At 42.2% G+C, this 22,498-nt stretch overlaps 2 protein-coding genes across 2 annotated transcripts; both read right to left on the bottom strand.

Annotated features, from left to right (window-relative positions):
- Positions 1-7,589: 7,589 nt before the first annotated feature.
- Positions 7,590-12,871, bottom strand: LLPH (LLP homolog, long-term synaptic facilitation factor). The gene is made up of 3 exons (XM_062016690.1): positions 12,773-12,871; positions 12,474-12,657; positions 7,590-9,507 (listed from the first exon to the last, which is right to left on the bottom strand). The coding sequence occupies exons 2-3, from the start codon at positions 12,652-12,654 to the stop codon at positions 9,344-9,346; spliced, it is 345 nt and encodes a 114-aa protein (XP_061872674.1). The 5' UTR covers positions 12,655-12,657; positions 12,773-12,871; the 3' UTR covers positions 7,590-9,343.
- Positions 12,872-13,450: 579 nt separating this feature from the next.
- On the bottom strand, positions 13,451-21,231 carry TMBIM4 (transmembrane BAX inhibitor motif containing 4). Its single transcript, XM_062016677.1, has 7 exons — positions 20,823-21,231; positions 19,164-19,272; positions 17,822-17,927; positions 16,052-16,085; positions 15,386-15,503; positions 14,704-14,749; positions 13,451-14,259 (listed from the first exon to the last, which is right to left on the bottom strand). The coding sequence occupies exons 1-7, from the start codon at positions 20,917-20,919 to the stop codon at positions 14,053-14,055; spliced, it is 717 nt and encodes a 238-aa protein (XP_061872661.1). The 5' UTR covers positions 20,920-21,231; the 3' UTR covers positions 13,451-14,052.
- Positions 21,232-22,498: the final 1,267 nt, after the last annotated feature.

The following is a 22,498-nucleotide window of genomic DNA, read 5'->3' as shown; positions in this document are numbered from 1 at the left end:
TAGAAATGTAATTCACATTTGAATAAGTTTTGCAACAACTTTTTTGCACATTTTGTTTTCATTTGTTGTTCTCTAATGAAAGCTGGAACTTCTCTATTTTTTTTTTAAAGCTTTAATCTTTGTTTCCAGGCAAACCAATAGCAAAAGTTCCATTCATTGAAACTGGCAAGTTTAGATAAACCAGAAACATCCAACCCCTACCATTTTGTGATTCTGTGAAATTTAGTTTATTTGTATGGATTTATGCAAATTAAATCTATATCTTACCTTTTTTTTCAAGTATGACGCTACTTTTCCAAGTTAGGCAACACTATTTTCTACAACTTAAAAATATTTTCCAGCTTTAAATATTATTCCGTAAATTCATTCAGTTGTATTACTGTGTATTTGTTTTTTGAATTATTGTTTAGATAAAGAAACCTTGTTTTCCCTGTTCTTATTACAGAGTGAATCTTGCATTTTTAAAATGTTTTTTCTTTCTAATTTATATCAGTTTACATTATCTTACTCCTGAAATGTTTGTTTTGTTTTCCTCAGCTTCAATGATAATTGCAGAAATTAGTGCATTTGTTTTAACAGTGTTTGCTGGTATACAAAGTATTTTTTTTCTGTGCATTCCTAAAACAAAACCGTTTTTCTTTTTTTTTCAGTGAATGCATAGAAAACAGCATTTGTAGTTTCAAGACCAATTCTACCCTAATATAGTTATCCTTTTCAGTGTTTGTGAGGTTACTTCTAGAATTTTTAAAAAACAATTCATCTTTGACCACATGAAACTGCTGGTTTAAATTATTGCACATCATTACGTTTGGACAATGAAAACAACGCAGGCATTTTTACTTGTCTCTGGTCAACTTCACTTCTGGGTTTCACTGACACAGGACCTTAGTTGAAATCACCACGTGGAGATTTTTAAAATCCAAATAAACCAAGCAAATAGAAAGCAACTCTCTTTCCACTCAGATTCTGAAATTATAATGTTTCAATTGACTTATAAAAGATTTTTCAAGAACCTTCCTTTTAAGAACAAAACATCAGAAGTAGTCATGGATCCCTTTGTGACGTTTTCTGGAAAAAATGGCACGTTTAAGTGGGGGGAAAAAAAGAATTCGATGGGGGATGCGTTTGCATCAAGTAGCACTTTTATATTTTTAGAGGACAACTGAAATCGGTTGAAACGCGAAGTGGTTTTATATACGTAAATGTCACTCTTTACTGGTACAAAATATCTGACACGAATCCTAGCACTTTCTGTGACCTTAGGAAAACGGCGAACCTAAAAGCGCCAGGAACACCCACAGCAAACCCCTCCCCCCACCCCCCACTGCCCCGAGGGTAATACACCCCGAGAGTCCGTACCGCAGCAATATCCCCATCGCACAGTATCGGGTGTTCTGCAACGCGCACCGCGCCGAGAGCGTTTTCCTGCGGTTAATACACGCCCCGCCTGGAACAAAATTGTATTTATTAAACGAAAAAAAAACCCAAAAAGAGGGTTTTTAATTGTTTAGAGAGTGTGATTTCTCACGTGGTCCTTGAGCCGGGGACGCGCTCTAACGGGGGGACCGGCTCCCTCCCGCTGCCCGCCGGGCAGGGAAAGGCAGGCGAGAACGAGGCAGGAGCGGGAACAAGGACAAGGGCAGAACAGGGGAGGGGGCAGAAGCAGGGACAAGGACAGGGACAAGGATAGGACAGGGGACGGAGCAGGAGCACGGGCAGGGAAGGGCAGGCAAGGGGGCTGCCGCCGTGGCCGCCGCCTCGGGGCTGCCGCTGGTGCCCCCTACCGGGCGGCGGCTCCAAAAGCAAAGGCCGGGGCGGCCTCAGACCCCTGCCCTCAGCCCGAGCTCTGCCCTCAGCCCGAGCTCTGCCCTCAGCCCCAGCTCTGCCCTCAGCCCGAGCTCTGCCGTCAGTCCGAGCTCTGCCCTCAGCCCCAGCTCTGCCCTCAGCCCGAGCTCTGCCCTCTGCGCGAGCTCTGCCCTCAGCACCAGCTCTGCCCTCAGCCTCAGCTCTGCCCTTAGCCCGAGCTCTGCCCTCAGCCCCAGCTCTGCCCTCAGCCCGAGCTCTGCCCTCAGCCCCAGCTCTGCCCTCAGCCCGAGCTCTGCCCTCAGCCCCAGCTCTGCCCTCAGCACCAGCTCTGCCCTCAGCCCCAGCTCTGCCCTTAGCCCGAGCTCTGCCGTCAGTCCGAGCTCTGCCCTCAGCCCCAGCTCTGCCCTCAGCCCGAGCTCTGCCCTCTGCGCGAGCTCTGCCCTCAGCACCAGCTCTGCCCTCAGCCTCAGCTCTGCCCTTAGCCCGAGCTCTGCCCTCAGCACCAGCTCTGCCCTCAGCCCCAGCTCTGCCCTCAGCCCGAGCTCTGCCCTCAGCACCAGCTCTGCCCTCAGCCTCAGCTCTGCCCTTAGCCCGAGCTCTGCCCTCAGCACCAGCTCTGCCCTCAGCCCCAGCTCTGCCCTCAGCTCGAGCTCTGCCCTCAGCCCCAGCTCTGCCCTCAGCCCGAGCTCTGCCCTCAGCCCCAGCTCTGCCCTCAGCCCGAGCTCTGCCCTCAGCCCCAGCTCTGCCCTCAGCCCGAGCTCTGTCCTCAGCCCGAGCTCTGCCCTCAGCCCCAGCTCTGCCCTCAGCCCGAGCTCTGCCCTCAGCCCCAGCTCTGCCCTCAGCCCGAGCTCTGCCCTCAGCCCGAGCTCTGCCGTCAGTCCGAGCTCTGCCCTCTGCGCGAGCTCTGCCCTCAGCCCCAGCTCTGCCCTCAGCCCCAGCTCTGCCCTCAGCCCGAGCTCTGCCCTCAGCCCCAGCTCTGCCCTCAGCCCCAGCTCTGCCCTCAGCCCGAGCTCTGCCCTCAGCCCCAGCTCTGCCCTCAGCCCGAGCTCTGCCCTCAGCACCGGCGCAGAGCAGGTACTGGTGTGGTGGCTCCTTCAAGGGAAGTTCACTCATCACAGCTTCTTTCTCAACATATACAGAGGTGGTCAGGTTAGAGACACATTGAGGAGGAAACAGGGTACAGCCACTGACTCATCCACGTCACTGTCGCATTTGAATCGTTGAAGGGGTGATGCCATCTAGCACTACAACAGATAATCCTCCAGTCCCTCTTGCTGGGGAAGCTGGAGCAAGGGGGAAATAGACTGCCTGGTGTCTTTTCTGCTTACCATCACTGTTAACAGGGCTATCACAGACAGGGAAGCACAGATTCAGTTCCCACTGCTGGGAGTATCTGCCAGGAGCTTGTTAAGGAGTTTGGACGTGAAGCTGTTTTTTCATAGGAAAAAAAAAGAAAAAAAGAAAAAAGATTACTTCCTCAAACTCCAATCTCTATAATTCACAGGGGATGAAATTCTGGAGATGAGCTTTGATAATAATCTTTCTAAAATACAGGACAGTTAGGGAGGTTAGCAGATCAATGGTAATTTTAAGCAGCAAGTAAAAAACAACAAGAGATCCACATGCCATTTTCTCCATGAAGAGAGAAAAAGAGAGGGCCTTGTGCTTGACATGCACTTAGTTACCTCTTTAAAGGGGATGGATAAAAACATAGGTGTCTGTATATAAACACACTGTACCATACATTGGAGAGATGGTTCCTAATGTACTTACATCAACAGACCAACCAGTAACCTTTCCCATGGATGATCTTTCACCCTGGCCTTACAGTCAAGGAGTTAATTTTATTTTCTGTTCCAGCCAAGAACAGAACAGTAACAGTCAAGGCTACAATGAGCAGCTCAGGCAACTGCTATGGGCCACACCGGCTGCAGTTGTTCTAGAACACAGGTGGCTAACCTTTTGTCACTTTCACTAGAATTTAACAGCCATAAGAACATTCAGTAGAGGAAAAAAATAATCAAAAATGTCTGAGGGCACCAGGCTGGGGTTTGGACATGTCAGTTTGCAGCTTCACCATCAGCTTCCTATATAACCTAGAACAGTTCAGTCTCCAGCTTTTCTTTGCATCCTCTGACCAACTGCAGCTCTGATCTGCTCTGCACCAAGTTCTGCCACACTTGACTGAAGCAAGATGGACAGATATTAACTGTAAGGCTTATAGCACCAGGCCAGGGAGCACAGACAATAGACCTAAACAGTTCTTGTTTCATACACAGACATTACAATCCATCAAAGCCAAATTTACTGTATATCTGTTGTCAAAGTAAAGACACCAGGTAGCAAGCTAGAGCATGGAACAGCTGCTGCCACCTCTACGTTATGAATTTGTTGCTTTCCGGAGAGATTATACTTGTTTCGCACAACAGCAACAGGTATGAATGGATCAGCTGGAGTGAGTTGGATGAGCAGTACTAAGACAACAAATGTGCCTTTGTTTTCTGAAATACTGTCCACAAACACAAATTCTGGTTAAAAGCCAAAGTTTTAAAAGGCTGTAAAAACTACGTGCAGACTTTAGAATCCTTGAAAGAAAATTAACTGCAATTAGAGAGAAAAGATCCTAAATAATGGTTTACCAAAACAGAATATAATAACCTTCATAGTCTCCTGAATAGCTGACTAGTCTGAAATCAGAGGAAAACAAGTCACTGTTTGTTTTCTGTTTATGAGCTATTCATAAAGCAGTCTTCATGCTGCCTTGTGCAGGACCCTTGATATACAATCCCATGTTGCCATACCATATACTGTTTCTAACATTTCAGACCTTTTATGTTGATACATGTGCATCAGAAAAATTAAGAGAGCTGTGAGAGTGATGTCAAAATTGGGAAGAGGGGAAAGACGGCAGCACAAAAATCATCCTCTTGCCATTCAGTCTTCTCTTTCTTTTGAATGCTGCTGCTATTGATAAGGGAAAGTTGCAAACGGAACACTGGAGTAGTATAGGAAGAATAAAAGGACAGTGGGAATGGGGGGCTTCTCACAACTGCACAGTGTTTATTAAAAGGAAGAAAGTTGCCAGTTTTCTCTTTGAGCTCAAGGAAAAAACAAACAAAACAAAACCAACAAACAACATCTACTCCTGAAATCATGAATTGAGCATTGCAGTTGGAAAGGGGAAGGGGAAAAGTTGAAAGGAAGAGACTCTTCCTGCAGCAGTGAGCTATCAGATGGCTCAGTCCTGCCCTGAAATCTCACCCTTAGATTGGCTGAAATTGATGGCAAAACCCTGGCCTGAAGAGAGCAATTCATAGCCATGGTTTCAGACTCTAATCATGCCCACAACTGCTGTAACTCAACAAAGACCATGGCACCCAGAGGAACAGATTGCTTCATGCCTCTTCATTTTCTGCCACGCTAATGCTCTAAGTCCTGTAATTTCTAATACCAGGCAAGTTCAAGTACAGATCTGGTACTGATCAGACATCCAGCTTCCACCAAATTCACTAGAACCCATGTGCCTCTTTGGGCTGCAGAAGGCAGCACAGTAGAAACAGATACACAGTATAAAGCCCTTGTATCAATAAAGGAGGGTTACTTCTGGTTTGTTTGGTTTTTTTTAAAGTAAATGATGTGACTGTATCAGAGAAGCACTTTGCATCATATGGCTATGATATTCTTCCTCCAGTACTTACACAATTAGACATCCCCAAAAGATTTAGTCTATAAGCACAGTGTCAGTTGAAGATAAAACAAATGGAAACAATCCATAAAAGCATGCAGCTGACCAAATGCACCAGTGGAGTCTATGTCATCTGAGTGTTACAGTAAAACCTAATGGGGTCTGTAAGGAAGAACACTGACCTCAATTATTCCAATGGTGTACCCTCCGGTGAGTAACACTTTCAAAACCACTATTCAGTGCATTTGTTTCACCTCATCTCCAGAACCTCTCCCCATTTTCAGAACACCGTGTCACATGGTGGCTGCAGAAAGAGCCACTAGTGCCACAGGAGAAAAGGTGGCCCAGGACATCAGTGCTTAAGTATGAGGACTGTCTCCCCCAGCCGTACCCTCACCAGTTCTTTGTTCCCAGTCTTGTATTGCCTCCTACCAACAAGGCTTTTTGTATAGTAAGGCTGTAAATCGACTCAGCTCAAAACAAAACCAAAATGGTAGAAAATAGTAAGATTTTCAGTGTATCTCAGCTAGATTACTCCCCAAGCCACTTGACCACACAATGTAGAACACAAGGCATTCCCAAGGAGGAAGGAGTTACCAGTAAAGCCCAGGAACTACACTACTAGCACCACCAGCTATTTCAGGCATTGGAAATCATTCACTTTAAAACTGAGTCCTACATATTGTGTCAAAGAGGGCAGACATTGTTATCTTCTTAGGAAACTGCCAGCAATCTGCAGGACACCTAGCCATTTGCTAATGCAAGCTTTTATACCGTATACACATCCACATGTATTTTATACACACTGAATTTCAATAAAATGAGAGTTTTTCATTCATTCTTTCAGTTCTGGCCTTTATGCTTGTGGTTCAAAACTGCCCACATCGTTTCCCTCCCTTTCGTAGGACCGTGAAACAACCACCACAGCACAGAGCCAGCAGAGTTAGAGCAGTAGGGTTTCAACAAAGTGGTTTCATAATCGTAGCTACACAAGTTTATAAAAACCAACTCTGACAATGCCACCACTTTCTGACTTCTATCAGTTTGTTTAATCCATTACAATCTTTTCTCCCTCAATCATAACCTTCAAAGTTTTTTTTTAGATAAAGATGAACAAATTAGAACACTGTTTAGAGGCACATAGCTTACTACTTTGAAAATTCCTCTAAGGACTTCTAAAATGTGTATTTCAGACAAAACCTAATATGCTTAAAGTCATGTTCTACTGTTAAGAAACGTGAATGACTTTTTTGTCAAGTGATCAAACAGAATGTGTTTCAGAATCAGCAACGTGAATCAAATATTCAACTGAAAATCTGGTATTCATGTTCAAAAGCTATAGCTGCTCAAAGCAGATCTAAAGCAAATTCCAAATACATAATTACAATATCCATCTACAGTACACGCTCAAACACTAGGAGGTAAAATTTCCCTGCTGCACCCGTGATTCAGCCTCTGAGGTTACATCCATGCCACATGTTTAGCCAGGTTCCTGCTCCATCTTCAAGGGAGCCTTCAGCCTGGATTATGGATCCCACCCAAGTGGGGTCTCAAAATCCTTCCTGGCTGTGAGCTCTGCCCCATCCGAGGGAGCTGTGATGTTGTACACAGAAGTACACTGGCTCTAGACAAAGAGTGATCTTCCAGTAAAAATTGGAGTTTAGTCCTTTCTTGTCCCATTTCAGCTCAAAAAACCAATATGTCCTAAAATATCTGTAGTTTTAAGTGAATGTTTGACTTTAGCCAAGGCACCATGGAAAAAATGGCTCACACAGCAGTATTGTTTTAGCTGGTAGAAAGCAACTCCTAAACAGAAAAATCAGTGCAGCATCTGCCGCCTCTCATTTGAGATTCAAATCTGATCACAAAGCCAGCAGACTCATCAATTTGTGCAAAAAAGCTCAAAGCTAGGTCATGAAAGCAGAAATAAGGTGTATTCATCTGTGCAGATCATCTTCTCTTATAGAGGAAGGAGTGGAGCACTGGAATGACTCGAGAGAGGAGAGTGTAAGGCAAAATACAGCCTTGAATAAAGTGGGACACTCAACTATGGCTGTGCACTGCCAAAAGGAAAACAAACTGACTCTGAAGCCATGCATTGAAATGGGAGTCCACTGCCAATTTTATTATCTCTGGTCAGGAAAAGCAGTCTGCTTTCCCATCAGTGATCAAATTTACAAACAAGAGAGTTCCTACAGAAAAACTCCAAATTGTCAGCACCCAAGAAGCTCCCTCCTCCCCCCAACATGCTCATTAAGCAAAATACGGCCCTGTCATTAAAACAGTAAAGAAATACAAATTGAAGGTTCTTTCAATTTCTGGATTAAAAAAACTATGAACCTTAGAGAACACTTTCCTCCATATGAACCGATTTTGAAGTAGCACTAATTGAAATGCTAACGTATTTGATACCAAAATATAGACCCCTTCATCCAGTGTAACAAGAACTAAAAAGAAGCATCTGGTTTTCAGTGGGGCTATTATCAACTTAATGGAAATTTTTTGAAGTACAAAGTTATTCAATGGCATATTATTTGGTAAACTTTGATCTATGCATCTTACCAAGTCTCATTAACCATCAATCTATAATGAAAACAGAAGACACACTGCTATTTCCTCCAACACCTTTTTAGTTCTTTACTTGAGCAACAGAATGCTTTTCCCGTAGCAGTAACAATAAAAAAACCACATTTCTCCAGAAAAAAACCCCCAAATTCTTTAGTAGGTTGAATTCTTAGTAGATCTCAGCACAGTATAAGCTAGTGTAATTACTTTTAAAAGACTAACTCCTATTTTCTGTGCCCAGGTTATCACAATAGACACAGTTTGTAGGTATTTATGGAATGTGGATCCCATCCTGGATGGAGCTGGACAAAGGTGGTGCTCTGGATCAATGAAGGGTACTTCAGCAGGCAACATCCTGCAGGATCTGTACTGTAATTATCTCCATCCTTGAATGAAGAAACACTTTAAAATTAAACACACACACTTTCAGGGCAAAAAATTCTTGCATCTGTCATCACATGTTATTGCTCAGTAACATGCAACCAACTGCAGCTAACCACATATAAATGGTATCTGTTACATTCCACAGAGATGGAAAAGTAAATTCTCATTTACTTTACCAACACTCTGAAAACATCTTAAATAAGACTATTTTATTTCCAATCTGTGCATTTGCATTCTTTCATATTAACAAAATAATTTTACTTTTGGTTATTTACTTCTTCCACTATTTCAGCTACAGACAGCAGTGAAATACTACTTTGTCCCAGCAACATTCTTTTTGGTACTTCAGACTGACACAGAATTTTCAGGAAGCCTTGGTGTCGATTTCAGCGTATAATCTCAGAATTCTAAGTTACACATTAAAAACCTGTTTTCATTAATTACCGGATGTTAAGAGCAACACAGATCAACACAACAAAAGCAATTTTACAGAAGAATTTAAAGGATATGGTGAATTTACAGAACTCTTTGGGTTAATGAAAAGTTACACTGAGAAAGACTGCAGTACACAAAAAAAAACATTTACAGTTTCATTATTCTTAGGATTTCCTTTAGCATTTTCCATGTTCCAAATGTAAAAGACAAAGACTCTCCACTCTGAAGAAAACCGATAATCACAGACATTTAGTCTGGTCAAAGGCACTCAGCTTGCTTTTTCTAATTTTTTTTTCTTCCAACTTTGGCAGACACCAAGCTGACATTGCTTTCATTTGCTGGTCTAACAGCCTAACAGTCCACGAACACAGAAAGTTATACTTGGTGGCCAAGCAAAAAAATATCATGTATTTATTTGGGACATTTATTTTGTGAGTAAAATATCGATGATCTTACGGAGCTCTGATTTTACCAAACTAGGCCTTTGGCTAATTTTGTCTTTTTTTTCCCTTTAACACGCTGTGCCTTCATCTTCTTTCTCTGTCTGGAATTCATCCATATTGGATACTGTCCATGCTGGTCTAGAAGAGTTTTTTTGTTCCGTTTGTTATCTATGTCCATTTTGCAGTCAGCTGAAAAGAAAAGATATTTATAGTGAGTAACATACACCAATCAACTTCAGAGAAGCTATTTTATTACTAGATTTGCAAGAAATGATTCAAAAACATCCCTACACACAACAGTATTTGCATTTATACACTGAAAGCGCTTTCAAAACCAACACAACTGCAATCCAGGAACTTCAACAGCTGATAGTAAAATATGCACAATTTTCCCTAAAGGCCCACGTCTGGGCAAAGCACCTTATTCTTTAGTGTGCCATCTGTTCCAATACTGTGTCTAAAAACACTGTGTGTGGTCTCCACCAAATGGGAAGCCATAGACTTACTGAAACATAGTTATAATTAAACACTTTAAATAATGTAATGTTAATTTCTATTCTAAGAAATTAATTTGAGTGGGAGATAAGACAGGTAAAGAGAAGAATAAAAAGAAAAACCAAAACATGGTGAGGGTATGAAGCAGGAGCCAGTGATGCTACATGTCTCAAAAAGTGACCATGAGGTCAAGCCTAATATATTTAGAGACAGAACTGGAGGAATAATGCCCAGGATGAGAAAGACTGTCTGTGCTGTGTCACTCTGAGAATGGTGTCCCCAGCTAGCTAACACCATATGAACATCATGCCTTAGTGAAGCAATACGGCTACAAGGGAAACACCTTGTTAAGCACAGATTTGAACTGAGCTCTACTATTTATTTCCAACCTTGTTTCCAAACCATCCATCAGCTTTCACAGAAACAACAACAACAAAAAAGGCTTTTTCTCTGTTGTGCCCAACTGATGTTTGGAGTCAAAAGTTCGTGAGGAAACAGCCAACCTGCTGCTTCAATAGCTGAAGCATGCTAATTGGTGCAGATCCCTGTAGGCTGAGATGTGCTTAGGGAGCCCTGAATCACAGAGTCTTAAGGGTTGGAAGGGACCTCAAAAGATCACCTAGTCCAACTTCCCTGCCAGAGTAGGATCACCTAGAGTAGGTCACACAGGAACTAGTCCAGGTGGGTTTGGAATGTCTCCAAAGAAGACTCCACAACTCACCTGGGCAGCCTGTTCCAGTGCCCCATGACCCTCATAGTGAAGAAGTTTTCCTTCTGTTTCTTTGCAATCTCTTATGTTCCAGCTTGTACCCATTGCTCCTTGTCCTATCATTGGCCATCACTGAGAAGAGCCTGGCTCCATCCTCCTGACACCCACTCTTTACTTATTTGTAAACATTAATGAGATCACCCCTCAGTCTCCTCCAAGCTAAAGAGCTCCCATTCCCCTAGCCTTTCATGGTAAGGGAGATGCTCCACTCCCTTCATCACCTTTGTGGCTGAAATTTGTAGCTGAAATATATATATATACACACACACACACACACACACATTTAGGTATTTTTGAGGCTCCTATATCTCTACAAAGGCTGAGTGAAATTAGCCACTTGTAGAAAAGTTAGCTCCTTCCCTCACTGGCTCCCTCACCAGCAACATCCTTGACCATTTCCTCTCCAGTGTACTTTATTTCCAGTAGACATGTGCTAAGTTGAAGTACCACACAAGAACAAGGACTAGTGATTGTGAGACTTCTACCAACAAGTTACAGAGTATTTCATCTGCTTCTTCTACCTAGTTGGGTGGTCTGTAACAGACTCACACCATAATACCTGTCTTGTTGGCCTTCCCCTAATTTTACCCCTAAACACTCAACCCTCTCATTACGTTCTCAACAATCAAAACACTCCCCAATGTAAAAGGCTACCCCACTGCCTCTCCTTCCTCACCTGTCCCTTTGGAAATTTATAATCACCCACTGCAGCACTCTGACCTACCCTTCATTGGGCAGGTGTTATCGTTACATGGTATTCTACTTCCATTTTCAATGTAGTTAACAGGCTCTGCTATTCACCCTCACAACTTTCCAGTCCTCTCTAATTTCTGAAACACTGACAAAATTGGCTGCATGTCTGACAGTGACTACTAGCATCATCCTGTATCCTTACTGTGGTATCTCAACAGACTTCCACATGCCACATAAGAAGCTTATGTCAGCAATATCCTAACAGTTTAAGTAGCATAAACTGGAAAAAAGGACTATGATGTAGTTTAGACTGCAGTTCTAGAAAGAGAAGGTGTCAGATTTCTGGCTCCTGTCCAATATGTGCTATTTAAAACCTTTGCTTCTGCTTCCTGGGATACTACCTTTATCGATTACATCCTATACAAGGAATTGAAGGGAAGATGGCATTACCTGAAGACATCCAATGCCTTCCACTCCTGCCATCCACTTGCAATATGGAATTAATCAGCACAGAAAAACAGGGTCCCTGCTACCTCTACCTTGAGATAGTACATTTAAAAAGGAAAAAATAAAACAACCTGGTTTTGATAAAAATCCCTATAAAATTACTTCAGATTTAAGTCCAATTTTTACATTTAGTATCCTCCTTAAATTAGAAAGAAAATTATATCCTATCAAAGTGCTGTGATTGAAGCAGTTGCTAAGTGAATCCCTACTCATCTGATGTCTTTGCAAAGAGATGTTTCTCCACAAGACACTACATACTTTAAATCGAAAGTTAAGCTTGTTCCACAAGTGACTGGATGCAATACAGAAGTTAAAATTGTCAGAAAACCAGATTCAAAGGTTTACTAGCATCTTTTGGCTTTGAAAGGTAAAGAGTTGGTTTTCCAACTCTCTGTTCTCAACCTGTAAGACTCCTAAGTCACATCACAGCAGTGAAAGTCACAGCACCAATAATAAATAATAGCTCTGGACGTCCGTGCACTTGGGGGATTGCAATAGAAAAAACTAGTATAGTGACAAACACGCCAGAAACGTCACCGAGGGGCTGAGGGGCGGGAGGAAAAGGCAGACGGGCACTCGAAAGGCGGGTCTTGGGCAACCGAGGCCCCGCCGGCTGCCCGGCGTGGGCACCGGGGCCTGCTGCGGTTTACCGGCGCGGCCTTCCATGTGGCGCAAGCGCCGCCCAACTCACCCCCCTGCTCAAGAGCTTTCTTGGGGGGCAGCACGGTCGCCACCTCCTTGACCTCCTCCATGACGACATCCGCGTTGGTTCCCAGGATTTTTTTCAGCCTCTCCAGCTCTTTGGGCGCATTCTTCTTCCTCTTCTCCGCCCGCATCTTCCTCCTCCATTTGCTCCTTAGGCTCTTCGCCATGACCTGAGGGAAGAGGGAGAGAGTGAGGCCGCAGCGGGCGCTGCGGCGCAGGAGCCGCGGGTGGCCTCGGCCGGCAGCGCGCGGACGCGGGCGCTGCCCCCTCCCTTCCCGCACTCACCCCGCCGCGCACGAGGCCCCCGTCCTGCCTCGCGCCGGGTTACCCTGCTGTCTGCGCATGCGCACGGCGGCGAGCATGACGCGCCGCGCCACGCCCCCGCAGCTTCTACCGTAATCCTGCGAGCGAGCGCGCAGCTACCGGCGAGCCACTGCCAGTCTCCACTCGCCCCGCCACCTCGCTAGCGCCGTGCTAGCGTCGGATATCAGCTGTGTGCGGCTACTGTGAAACCATATCCAGCCAACCACTACCTGCAGAGAGTGGTGGGGATCGATGCAAACGCATCTTTCATCCTAGGGAAAAAAGAAACCCCAACTTTTATTCGGGGGTACCACCACCCATTTCTCAACGCCAGAAACCACATTTGCTCAAAACACGTCCCAGTCGTACTTCAATAGCCTCACTCCACCTCCAGCATGGAAATTCTATGTTGTCACTGCTGTGGCAGGACCCAGGACATTTCGCAGGGCTTTCTTTTTTGCTAACCTTTCCCTGGCAGGAGAGATGAGCACTAACAATACTTAGACTTCACATTGAATACGAAGAAAGCAAGCCTTCCAAAACACTGATGTGTTTGCAGTGTTCATCCTCAGTCATGGCCACCAGAATAGACAAAACGGTTTCCAATCTGTATTGATGGACAACTAATTTTAATAGACACAAGTTGGTAAAATGCTAGAATCCATCTCCAAATGTTTTTTTTCAGAATACTGGAAGACAGCCAATAAATAATATTTAAATGAAAAGCATTCCCATTACCTGTATTAACACTCTCCCAGTTTACAAAATAATCTGACAGTGTTTACCAAGACCCCCCCAGAGTATCTCTGTTAAGAGATAGCATTCAATTTTGCCAAACAGAAACTCAGACTGATCTCAGCTTAGTAAAATATGGTACAACAATAAACTCAGGCTACGCTTGTGCAGTACACCTGCCATCCCAAAGGAAACATTTCCAGCAGCTACATAAGAGCAGAGAAAAGCTTATGCTGGAGAAGTTGGCAAATGTTTTAATTGTGAATTATGTCAAGTGCAAATTAAGTGATTTAGAAAGTGACTGAAATGATGAAATGATGACAGCATGTTAGCTAAATAAAATATATATTCTAGAGAATAACTTTAACTACATTAAACAAGCCTTTTTTTCCACTAAGGAGAGAATCAATATTCACGGAATGAAAAAGTAATAAAGATCCAGTCTCCAGAAGACACAACTGCACAGTCCGTAGATCATCCAAATGCGTCACTTTCTATACGCTGTAGTCAACCCACGTGGCTTTTGACTATTTTTTATTAAATGCTTCCAGTAAACGCAGCAGGTGTAAGAACAGATTGATGATGTCCAAGTAGAGATTGATTGCTGCCAGTATGTATTCTTCAGGGGATAATTTGTGCATCAGCAAATGAGTATCATAAATAATAAATCCACAGAACAGCAGAGCTCCGGCCGCAGCAAATACCAGCTCTATTGTCTCACTATAGAAAAACAGCTGGAGGGAAAAGAAACATGAAAAAAAGATCATTGTATTTTTAATAGTTAAATCCCTGCTTAATGATAGGCTACACTTAAAACAAGGATACACATTTTTTACTGTTGTGCACACACAAATACAACATTACAGTAACATTTCAATGTTCTTCTTTCACATAGTACCCAGTCACATAATCTCTTTAACTGAGTACAAGTGCCTCCATGTGAAAGAAAGGAAGCTGTGGCCTCCAGAATATTAACATCAGAAAAAACAGAAAAAGAAAATACCATTAAATCTTGAATCTCTTTCCCATTCTCTCCATCAAGTAGAGAACCTCAACTAACAAATTCTGTCAATCAATGCAAATACTAGTTTTACATTAGCAAGGACAGCATCCAGCCAAAATTAGTAAAACAGTTATGTATAAAACAGTATTTTTTAACCCTGAAGAAGGTGTCTTACCCTCAAGAAACCCGAGATGATTAAAATCCACAAACAAGCAAACAGGCTGGAAAAAAAAATAAACTGTGAGCAACAGTATCTTTTAAATTTTACTTAAAATATCTTCCCTTCTTATAAAACCTCTTCACAATGTATTTGTTAAGTAAATGTCTGTAATTCCTAGATGCCAACTGTATAATTGTATGAGCAGTAAAATGCAGTTTTATAAAGCTGAGAAAAGCTACGTCCTAACTTTACTTTTTAAAAAATATTTGAAGCAGCTGCCTTCTGTCTCAGTGAAAAATCCAGGTAAACTGATGTTCTAGTATGATACTATGGTTTTAAAAATCAAGCTGCCCAGAGGGGTTGTGGATTCTCCTTCCTTGGAGGTCTTCAAGACCCACCTGGACATGTTCCTATGCGACCTGATCTAGGTGAACCTGCTTCTGCAGGGGGAGTGGACTAGATGATCTCTAAAGGTCCCTTCCAACCCCTACCATTCTATGATCATAGAAAATAACTTATTTTCAAGAAAGTAGAACTGCAAAAAGTTAATAATTTAAGATTAAAAACACCTTCACCATTCCCTAGAAGCAGATTCTATTGACCTGTTCTCCTCACAGTATCTGCAAAGCTTGACTTCAAAAATGGAAAAACTATCTTAACCCCCCAAAAATATAAAATCTTCAATATAGTAACATACCTTGCTCCAAATTTGCTGAAGTCCCTCTTTGACTGCAAGGTATATGCAGTGAGTCCGAGAAACACAGCAGTAGTAAGAATAAAGGCTTGCAAGACGATGGACACATCATAGAAACTCACTATAAACAGAAAGAAGATTTGAAGAACATTACACTATGCATTTGCTAAGTTATCTTTTAAGGAAATAGAAGTTTTACAGACAGAGGAAAAAACCTCAAACCTTAACTGTAAAACCTTAACTGATCTCTCTTGGTCCCTTCTAACTCCCACCATTTTGTGATTCTGTATGATGCTATGATTTGTCTGCACACTCTCCCATCTAAACCCTGACAATAAAGTATAGAACTCTCCAAACTCAAACTCCTTTGGAGGAAACTTAGAGGGAAGATAAGGATATAGCTGACAGCTTCCTTATAGGAAATAACATTGCTAACTATACTGAAAGGATGGATGGCACAACTCATTTCTCACTTCAGGTTTGCACAGTTTCTGTTCTGGATTAGCATCAAGTTTTCTCCTTTGATTACGTGTTATTTGCTAAACTCATATCAATGTGGCTTTTATTATTATTTTAGTCATAGCTAGCAATCTCAGCAATTAACACCACACAGTGGATTCCTTTCCCACATTCTTTACAGAATCAGACAATAGGATGGTTGCCATTTACCTGCTATGGCCACTGTCAGAGCTTCCAGTAAGGTCTACAGAAAGTAAAAAAAAAATTAATAAAAATTAGAAAGATAAAAATACTGCACAGAACACTGACATAGAGATTCCACACGCAATATCCTATCCCAGCAGGCATTACACTAGCTCTCTTGTCAAACCTTTGTATCTGAAAACATGTTTAGTTTTCAACATGAAAACAGTAATCATACTGTGCTGGAAGTTGTTGTGTTACAGAAAAAGAATACAATACAAACTGAAAATGAATGAGGGACAGCCCCTAGAAAAAAAACATCATTCAGGTTTTTAACTCAAAGGATACAGCATTGCTATGAAACTTCTTATAAACTATGGCAGGGGTAAAATAAAATTGATGCACTCTCAGTGTATCTTGTTAAACAGCTAAGTGTCTGCATCAACTTCCTTTTCTCACTCATCCCTTTTTTGAAAGAGTTAACCTAAAATCAAATATATTATTGATGTCTGGGGTGAGGCTAGTATGGGCCTTGAGTTCTTCTAAAAGATAATTTCAAAATATGTTTAATTACAATAAATTACGAGAAAAGTCTCTATGTAACAAACTGAGAGGTCAGAAATAACAGAACATCTAACTCATATTCTGTTTAAGCCAATTTATCATGTAGAGATTTTAATCCTTCTATTCCAACACAATGTAATACTTAAACTGTTATACCACAGACGCCTACATGTAGTGTAGGAGTAATGGGAAGAAGCTAGAACTCAAAACGTTCTATTTAAGCATAAGGAAAAACTATTTCACTGTGAGGGTGAGGGAGCCCTGGCACAGGCTGCCCAAGGAGCGTGTGGAGTCTCCTTCTCTGGAGATCTTCAAAACCTGCCTGGACGTGTTCCTGTGCAACCTGATCTAGGCGGACCTGCTGTAGCAGGGCAGTTGGACTAGGTGATCTCTAAAGGTCCCTTCCAACCTCTACCATTCTGTGATTATGTGATTTGGCCAAACTATTACTCCTTGTTACTGCTGCACTTGTTGAAAGACTTTAAACCTTTTACTCTCCTCCAAGAATTCAGAAGCCAGGAAGCATAAAACAGTGTTTACACTTAAACAGTCTACTTCCTCACTCAATAAAGCTGTCTTCCCATTTTATCATAAATACAATTTAGGCAACTCCTAAAGCATAAAATTCTGATTGTGCTACTGTGACTTCCTTTCAGAAGACAGATTTGCTGCACAATCCAAAATATCCAAGAGTACAGTTAACCCTTATCTACAAATTAGCAACACCTGGCAAGAGACTCAAATTTGATGACAGCTCTGGTCGACCTTCCTGTGCTGGAAATATGCTCACAATTTAGTATTAAGAAGACAAAAATTAAGGAAAAGAACTCATACAGTTGCTTGCATTTCGGTCACTGTTGGAGCTCATCCATTAAACAAATAAAGTAACAGAAATGGCCCCTCCTTTCCTCTTGAGCAGTTTCCAGCAGAATAATGACAGCAGAAAAGTAGGTACATTTACATACATGTACATACAAAAGTAATTAATAAAAAAGGGTTGCTCAACCTGATTCCAAGTTCTAACATTCTTCCTAAAAAGACGCTAGAAGAAACCTGAAATAGAGGTTATCTAGGAACAACTTGTGGACAGAATCTCTCTTCTTTAAGTACGTAGTATAACTTCCAAGGAATACAAGAAAAATCAATCTACCCATGACTAGTTTGCTTCAAGGGATTCATCACAATGCAAGATATTCTAGGGACGAGTACAATAGAATTTATAGAAATACTTACAAATCCAAAAAGCAGGTACAAATTAACAGGATGCTGGTGTCTGTAGAGGATCAGTGCCACGACTACAGCCAAAGATCCAAATGCAGATATCAAAAGGAAGATAGGTCTGTAAAGTTCAACACAAAAAAGCCATAAAAATTAAAATACCCCAAAGACTAAAAACTAGTTTTTATGAAACCAAGTTTTTAAGTGATCACCTAGATAAATATAAATAAATACAATATACAATAGAGTAAAACTGTTCGAAAGCATACCATTACAGATAATCAGATAGAAATAGGATAGTCACAAGTAAAGACAATTTTTTCATACTGAAGTTGATTCCTGGGAAATCATCACTTGGAAATGAGCCTGTATGAAGAGGAAAATCCATCTGTACTAAACCAACTGAAGTGTACTAAGGTGTATGTAATATTTTTCCTATTAAGAACTCCACTTTTCACAAGTACCTGAATGCAACAAACATGGGCACTAACTGCACCAAAGAAAATCAGTACTGACCAGCAAATATTGATACAATTAAATCATTCAAGCAGCCCTCCAAGCAAAAACTGGAACAAAATCAAACACAAAATCACAACAGTTCTAAGTGAGCAGGATGATTCTAAATTACTATATTTAAGAAGAAAACTGTAGTTTTGTAACCTCTGTTGTATACACTATAGCTTATACAGAAACTTTCACATAGTGTTTGATGCTCCTTTTTGATTTGGGCTTTGAGGTGAAAGTAAAAGTAAAGTCTGCAAGTGCACTTGGTGGAAAACAGAAACTGCACTCTGCACTCTCTGCCTTTCCCCAGTTGTTCTTTTCCCCTGTCCATTCATCACAGTTTGGATTTTGAGATTTGTTTTTTTTTCATGAAAATCTGAGAGGCAAAAGGAAGCAAGCCCATAGGAATTTTAGCAGACTAAACTGCAGGGAAAAAAAAAAAACCTAAAATCAGATGAGAGAGGGAGATATGACTCAGGTTTTTAGAACAGGTACCCATAAACAGCAGCATTCCTGAAAGATTCTAAAAGTACTTAGACCACAAAACAAGAAATCTCAATAACTGAGATATCCTGCAACTGATGTATAGGCTTTCATAACATAAATATTAAAATAAGCAATATTAATACTGTAGTTATTAAAATAAACTGTAATGATAATAACAATTTTCAATAACAAACCAAGGAGAAAAATGTCAGAAAGAAAAGTTATTTCCCAGTTGGATTATAAAATTTCCAGTACAGAATCAAAACACAGGGTATAGAAATTATTAGGAATACCAAGTGTTCCAGAGTAACAGACTACATGAACTGTACTTAATACACACTAACAGACCCACTCTTTTAGTATTTACCTTTCATGAACAAATGCTTGCACTCCAGTAGAGTACAGAAATATTGCAGATGTGACTGTGGTCAAAAGAACTTGAATGGAAAGAATGCTGTAGACTTTCCGTAGAAAAGCTAGAAAAAGGAAAATAAAAATGGCATCACTTACTAATGAGTTATGCTTACAAAGCTCAACAGTAAAACAGAGACAAGTTTTCTGTTTGCTAAGAAACTATTAGAAACTCTTTATTCAGTGAAAAAACACAGAGAAAAGTGGTAAGAAGCCCTGCTTCCTTAAAAATTTGACACGGTACCCCAGCAAAATTACATTAATTCCTGGACATCTATCTGGTATCTAATAGATCCAAATGAAGAAAGGTTAACTTGGAAGTTCCATAGAAGACAAAAGCAGTCATAAAAGTTTAAAAAGCAAAAACTTTTACAGTAATATCTATTTGATTGACCTGCCACATTAAATATCATTTATCAACATTTGCAACTTTCATTGTTCTGAATGGGTCTCCACAGATAGAGACTGCTAGGAAAAAATGAAATTCCAGAATTAATCTCAAAGGCATCATAATTCTAGAGTTATGAAGACTGGAAAGTGGTTCAAGACAGAGAGGTATATCATACAGATATTCTCTGTTCTGAGTGGAAGGAGACCAAGTCCATTAGACAACATGCTCTAAAAGGAAGAGTAAGTTTACAGGGAGAAATCAATTAAATCTTTAGTAGCACAAGCAGAAGGAGTTTAAGAGCATATACTATGAGAAGCTGAATTATCTGCTGGCAGTAGGTAAATATACCTGTAAGTCACGAGGGACTAGGGCCTATTTTCTTGTAACGAATGGAACAACCCTAGAAGTAGCCTGCTTGCCAGCATAGCCTTCTACCTACATTATTAAATGCATCAGCAATTTTCCTAATGACAATATGCCTTTTGTATTTTCTATTACATCCTTGACATGAATAAACTGCATTTTAATAGAAAACATCTAATAAAAAATTCACAGCACACAGCTGTTTTTATTCCGAGATGTATCCAGTAACATCATTTCGGCAAGTTTTACTGATTAGGTGCCTTCTACAAGAGTATTCAACGCATTTGAGACTGGCATATTAACGGCAAAGCAGTATTTCAGGGCCGCAAACATGACCTTACAACACACAAATGCTTCAGGAGATGAAACAGTATTTTAACACCTCACAGAAAAATCTAAAAGAAATTCAAGTCCTTCAGGCTCATGGTTATACTACTCTAATTATAGGCACCAATTGTAGCATTTATTCATTTCAAGTATCACGTCTGGGTTCAAAATGCATCACTCTCTGGGAATCTATATGGGTTTAATCCCTCTAATAAAGACATCTACCCCTTACACGCTTAAATGATAAAATCCTTCGCTGGCCACTGATCTTTCACCCTTAAGAGCCTAAGCTGGAGCGAGTAACGTCCCGGCTCCACCCTCACAGCCTTTACCGAGGAGGTTAAAAGACTGCGCAGAGCCTGAATTCAGCTAACGGCCACAGAAATGGGGTTAACGGGCCGGAATTTGTCGGAAGCACCGGGGTACGACCGCCCCGCACGGAGAGGCTGCGGGGTCCCCTCGGCCGAGGCCGGGGGGCTGCGCGCGGGGGGTCGGGGAAGGGGTGTGGCGGGCTGACTCATCCCCAATCCCTACCCATGCGGATATGCACGCTGGCCGAGGCCACGTTGCTGCCATAGTTGAAGTCATCTTCGATGGAGCTCCGCGGGTAGAGGGGCTCTGCCACCGCCATTGCCGCCGCCTCCTCCCTCAGCAACGGCGTCAACGGCCCCGCTTCCGGGAACGCCAGTCGCACTCCGCACGACCGAGCAGGGCCCTTCGTCGAGCGGCCGAGCTCGTCGATCGCGGCTGCCCGCCTTCCCAGGGGGCGCTGTGGGGGCGGACGGGGGCGAGGCCGTTAACAGGCCGTGCCGGACACACTGCCCCTGCCCGCCCGGCCCCTCGCCCGCTGTCCCTGTAGGGTGGGCAGAGTCCGCAGGGAGGGACGTGAGGCGAAGGAGAGCGGCGGCAGTCGCGGCCTGACGGGTGCCGGTGCGTGTGGGACTGGGCGCGGTGGACCCGAGCGGGAAATGAGTGACCTGGAGAGGGGAGCCGGAGGGACACCCTGTAGTGTTTATGTGCCGGGGTAGGATGGGCTTCCTATAAGATCTCTTCAGTATCCTGAGAGAGAGCCGCCAAAGCCTGCCCCACGCGTGACTCGCCGTGGCTTGAGGAGGCGTGGTGTTTCTGTGTATCGTAAACACTGTGTCAATTCTAGGTCTGAAAGGTATGGGAAAGAAGTCCTAGTGTCTGAAAAAAACAGGCCTTTTGCTGTTTTTCACCTTTGAGTCACCCCTAGCTGCTCTGCGGAAAAAGTTCTGCAGCAAGCTGGGGCTGTCCACAGCTGCAAGCACAACACGTAGCTGCATTCAGCAATAGCTGATCAAAGGGGCTTTGGATGTTAATGCTCTCCATCAGCGTATATCCCACAAGGGACGAGTTTCACTTACCCAAACTTTTAATTAAAAGTAGTATTTTATTGCAACTTTCTCCTAGTTTTGTGTTATATCATTTTGAGTAAACTCAGTTTGATTCAGCAGAGTGCAAAGATGCTCAGTGTTTCTCAGGCATCACATAGCACTTTGTACAGTCAAACTTTATACTGTGGAATTGCTCCCCAAAAGATACCCAAGATAGTAGCTCACATTTAGGAATGCACAAAAGCTAAGATTTTGGGGGATTTCAGGTGGCAAGTGCAAGATGTGAGTCATTAACTTGTGAATATTAACTAAAGCATGTCAAGAAACTGAAGTGATAGACACTTTAGAAATGTGTGTAATAGATTAGACTAAAAGTCCTTTTAAAACTTGGAAAGTAGTGGCCCCTACTGTGTTCAGATTCTCAAGGGAGAAGTCAATAAATTACATGATTCTGTGATGAAATAATTTTGAGCAAAGTTGTTCTACCAAGTTGACAATATATTACATTTCAGTTGCAGATATAAAAATTCTGAACATGCCTGTGTATTCTAGGAAGTATTTATGGGTTTCCTAATGTCATTTTGCATTTTTAGTTGCTGCAGAGCCGGATCTTTCAGCTTGAATCCTGAATTTGGAGATTTATGCATTGTTTGCATGGCTGAATAGTAACTGTTTTGAAATAATAATGCTACCTGCTTTCTTGTGCGTGCTTCTGCAGAAGAACAACACTGATGTTCTCGCAGAAGAAGCATTTAGAGTTCTGGACAAGCCTCCAGTGATCCCTTCTCCTAACATGTGCAATGTGATTGTCTTTAAAGTGCCTCTTCGAGATGGCCTCATTTCTCTGTGAGA

This window comes from Colius striatus, chromosome 1 (assembly GCF_028858725.1).
Source record: "Colius striatus isolate bColStr4 chromosome 1, bColStr4.1.hap1, whole genome shotgun sequence".
Classification (NCBI taxonomy): domain Eukaryota; kingdom Metazoa; phylum Chordata; class Aves; order Coliiformes; family Coliidae; genus Colius; species Colius striatus.
This window is presented reverse-complemented; position numbering and strand designations above follow the sequence as displayed.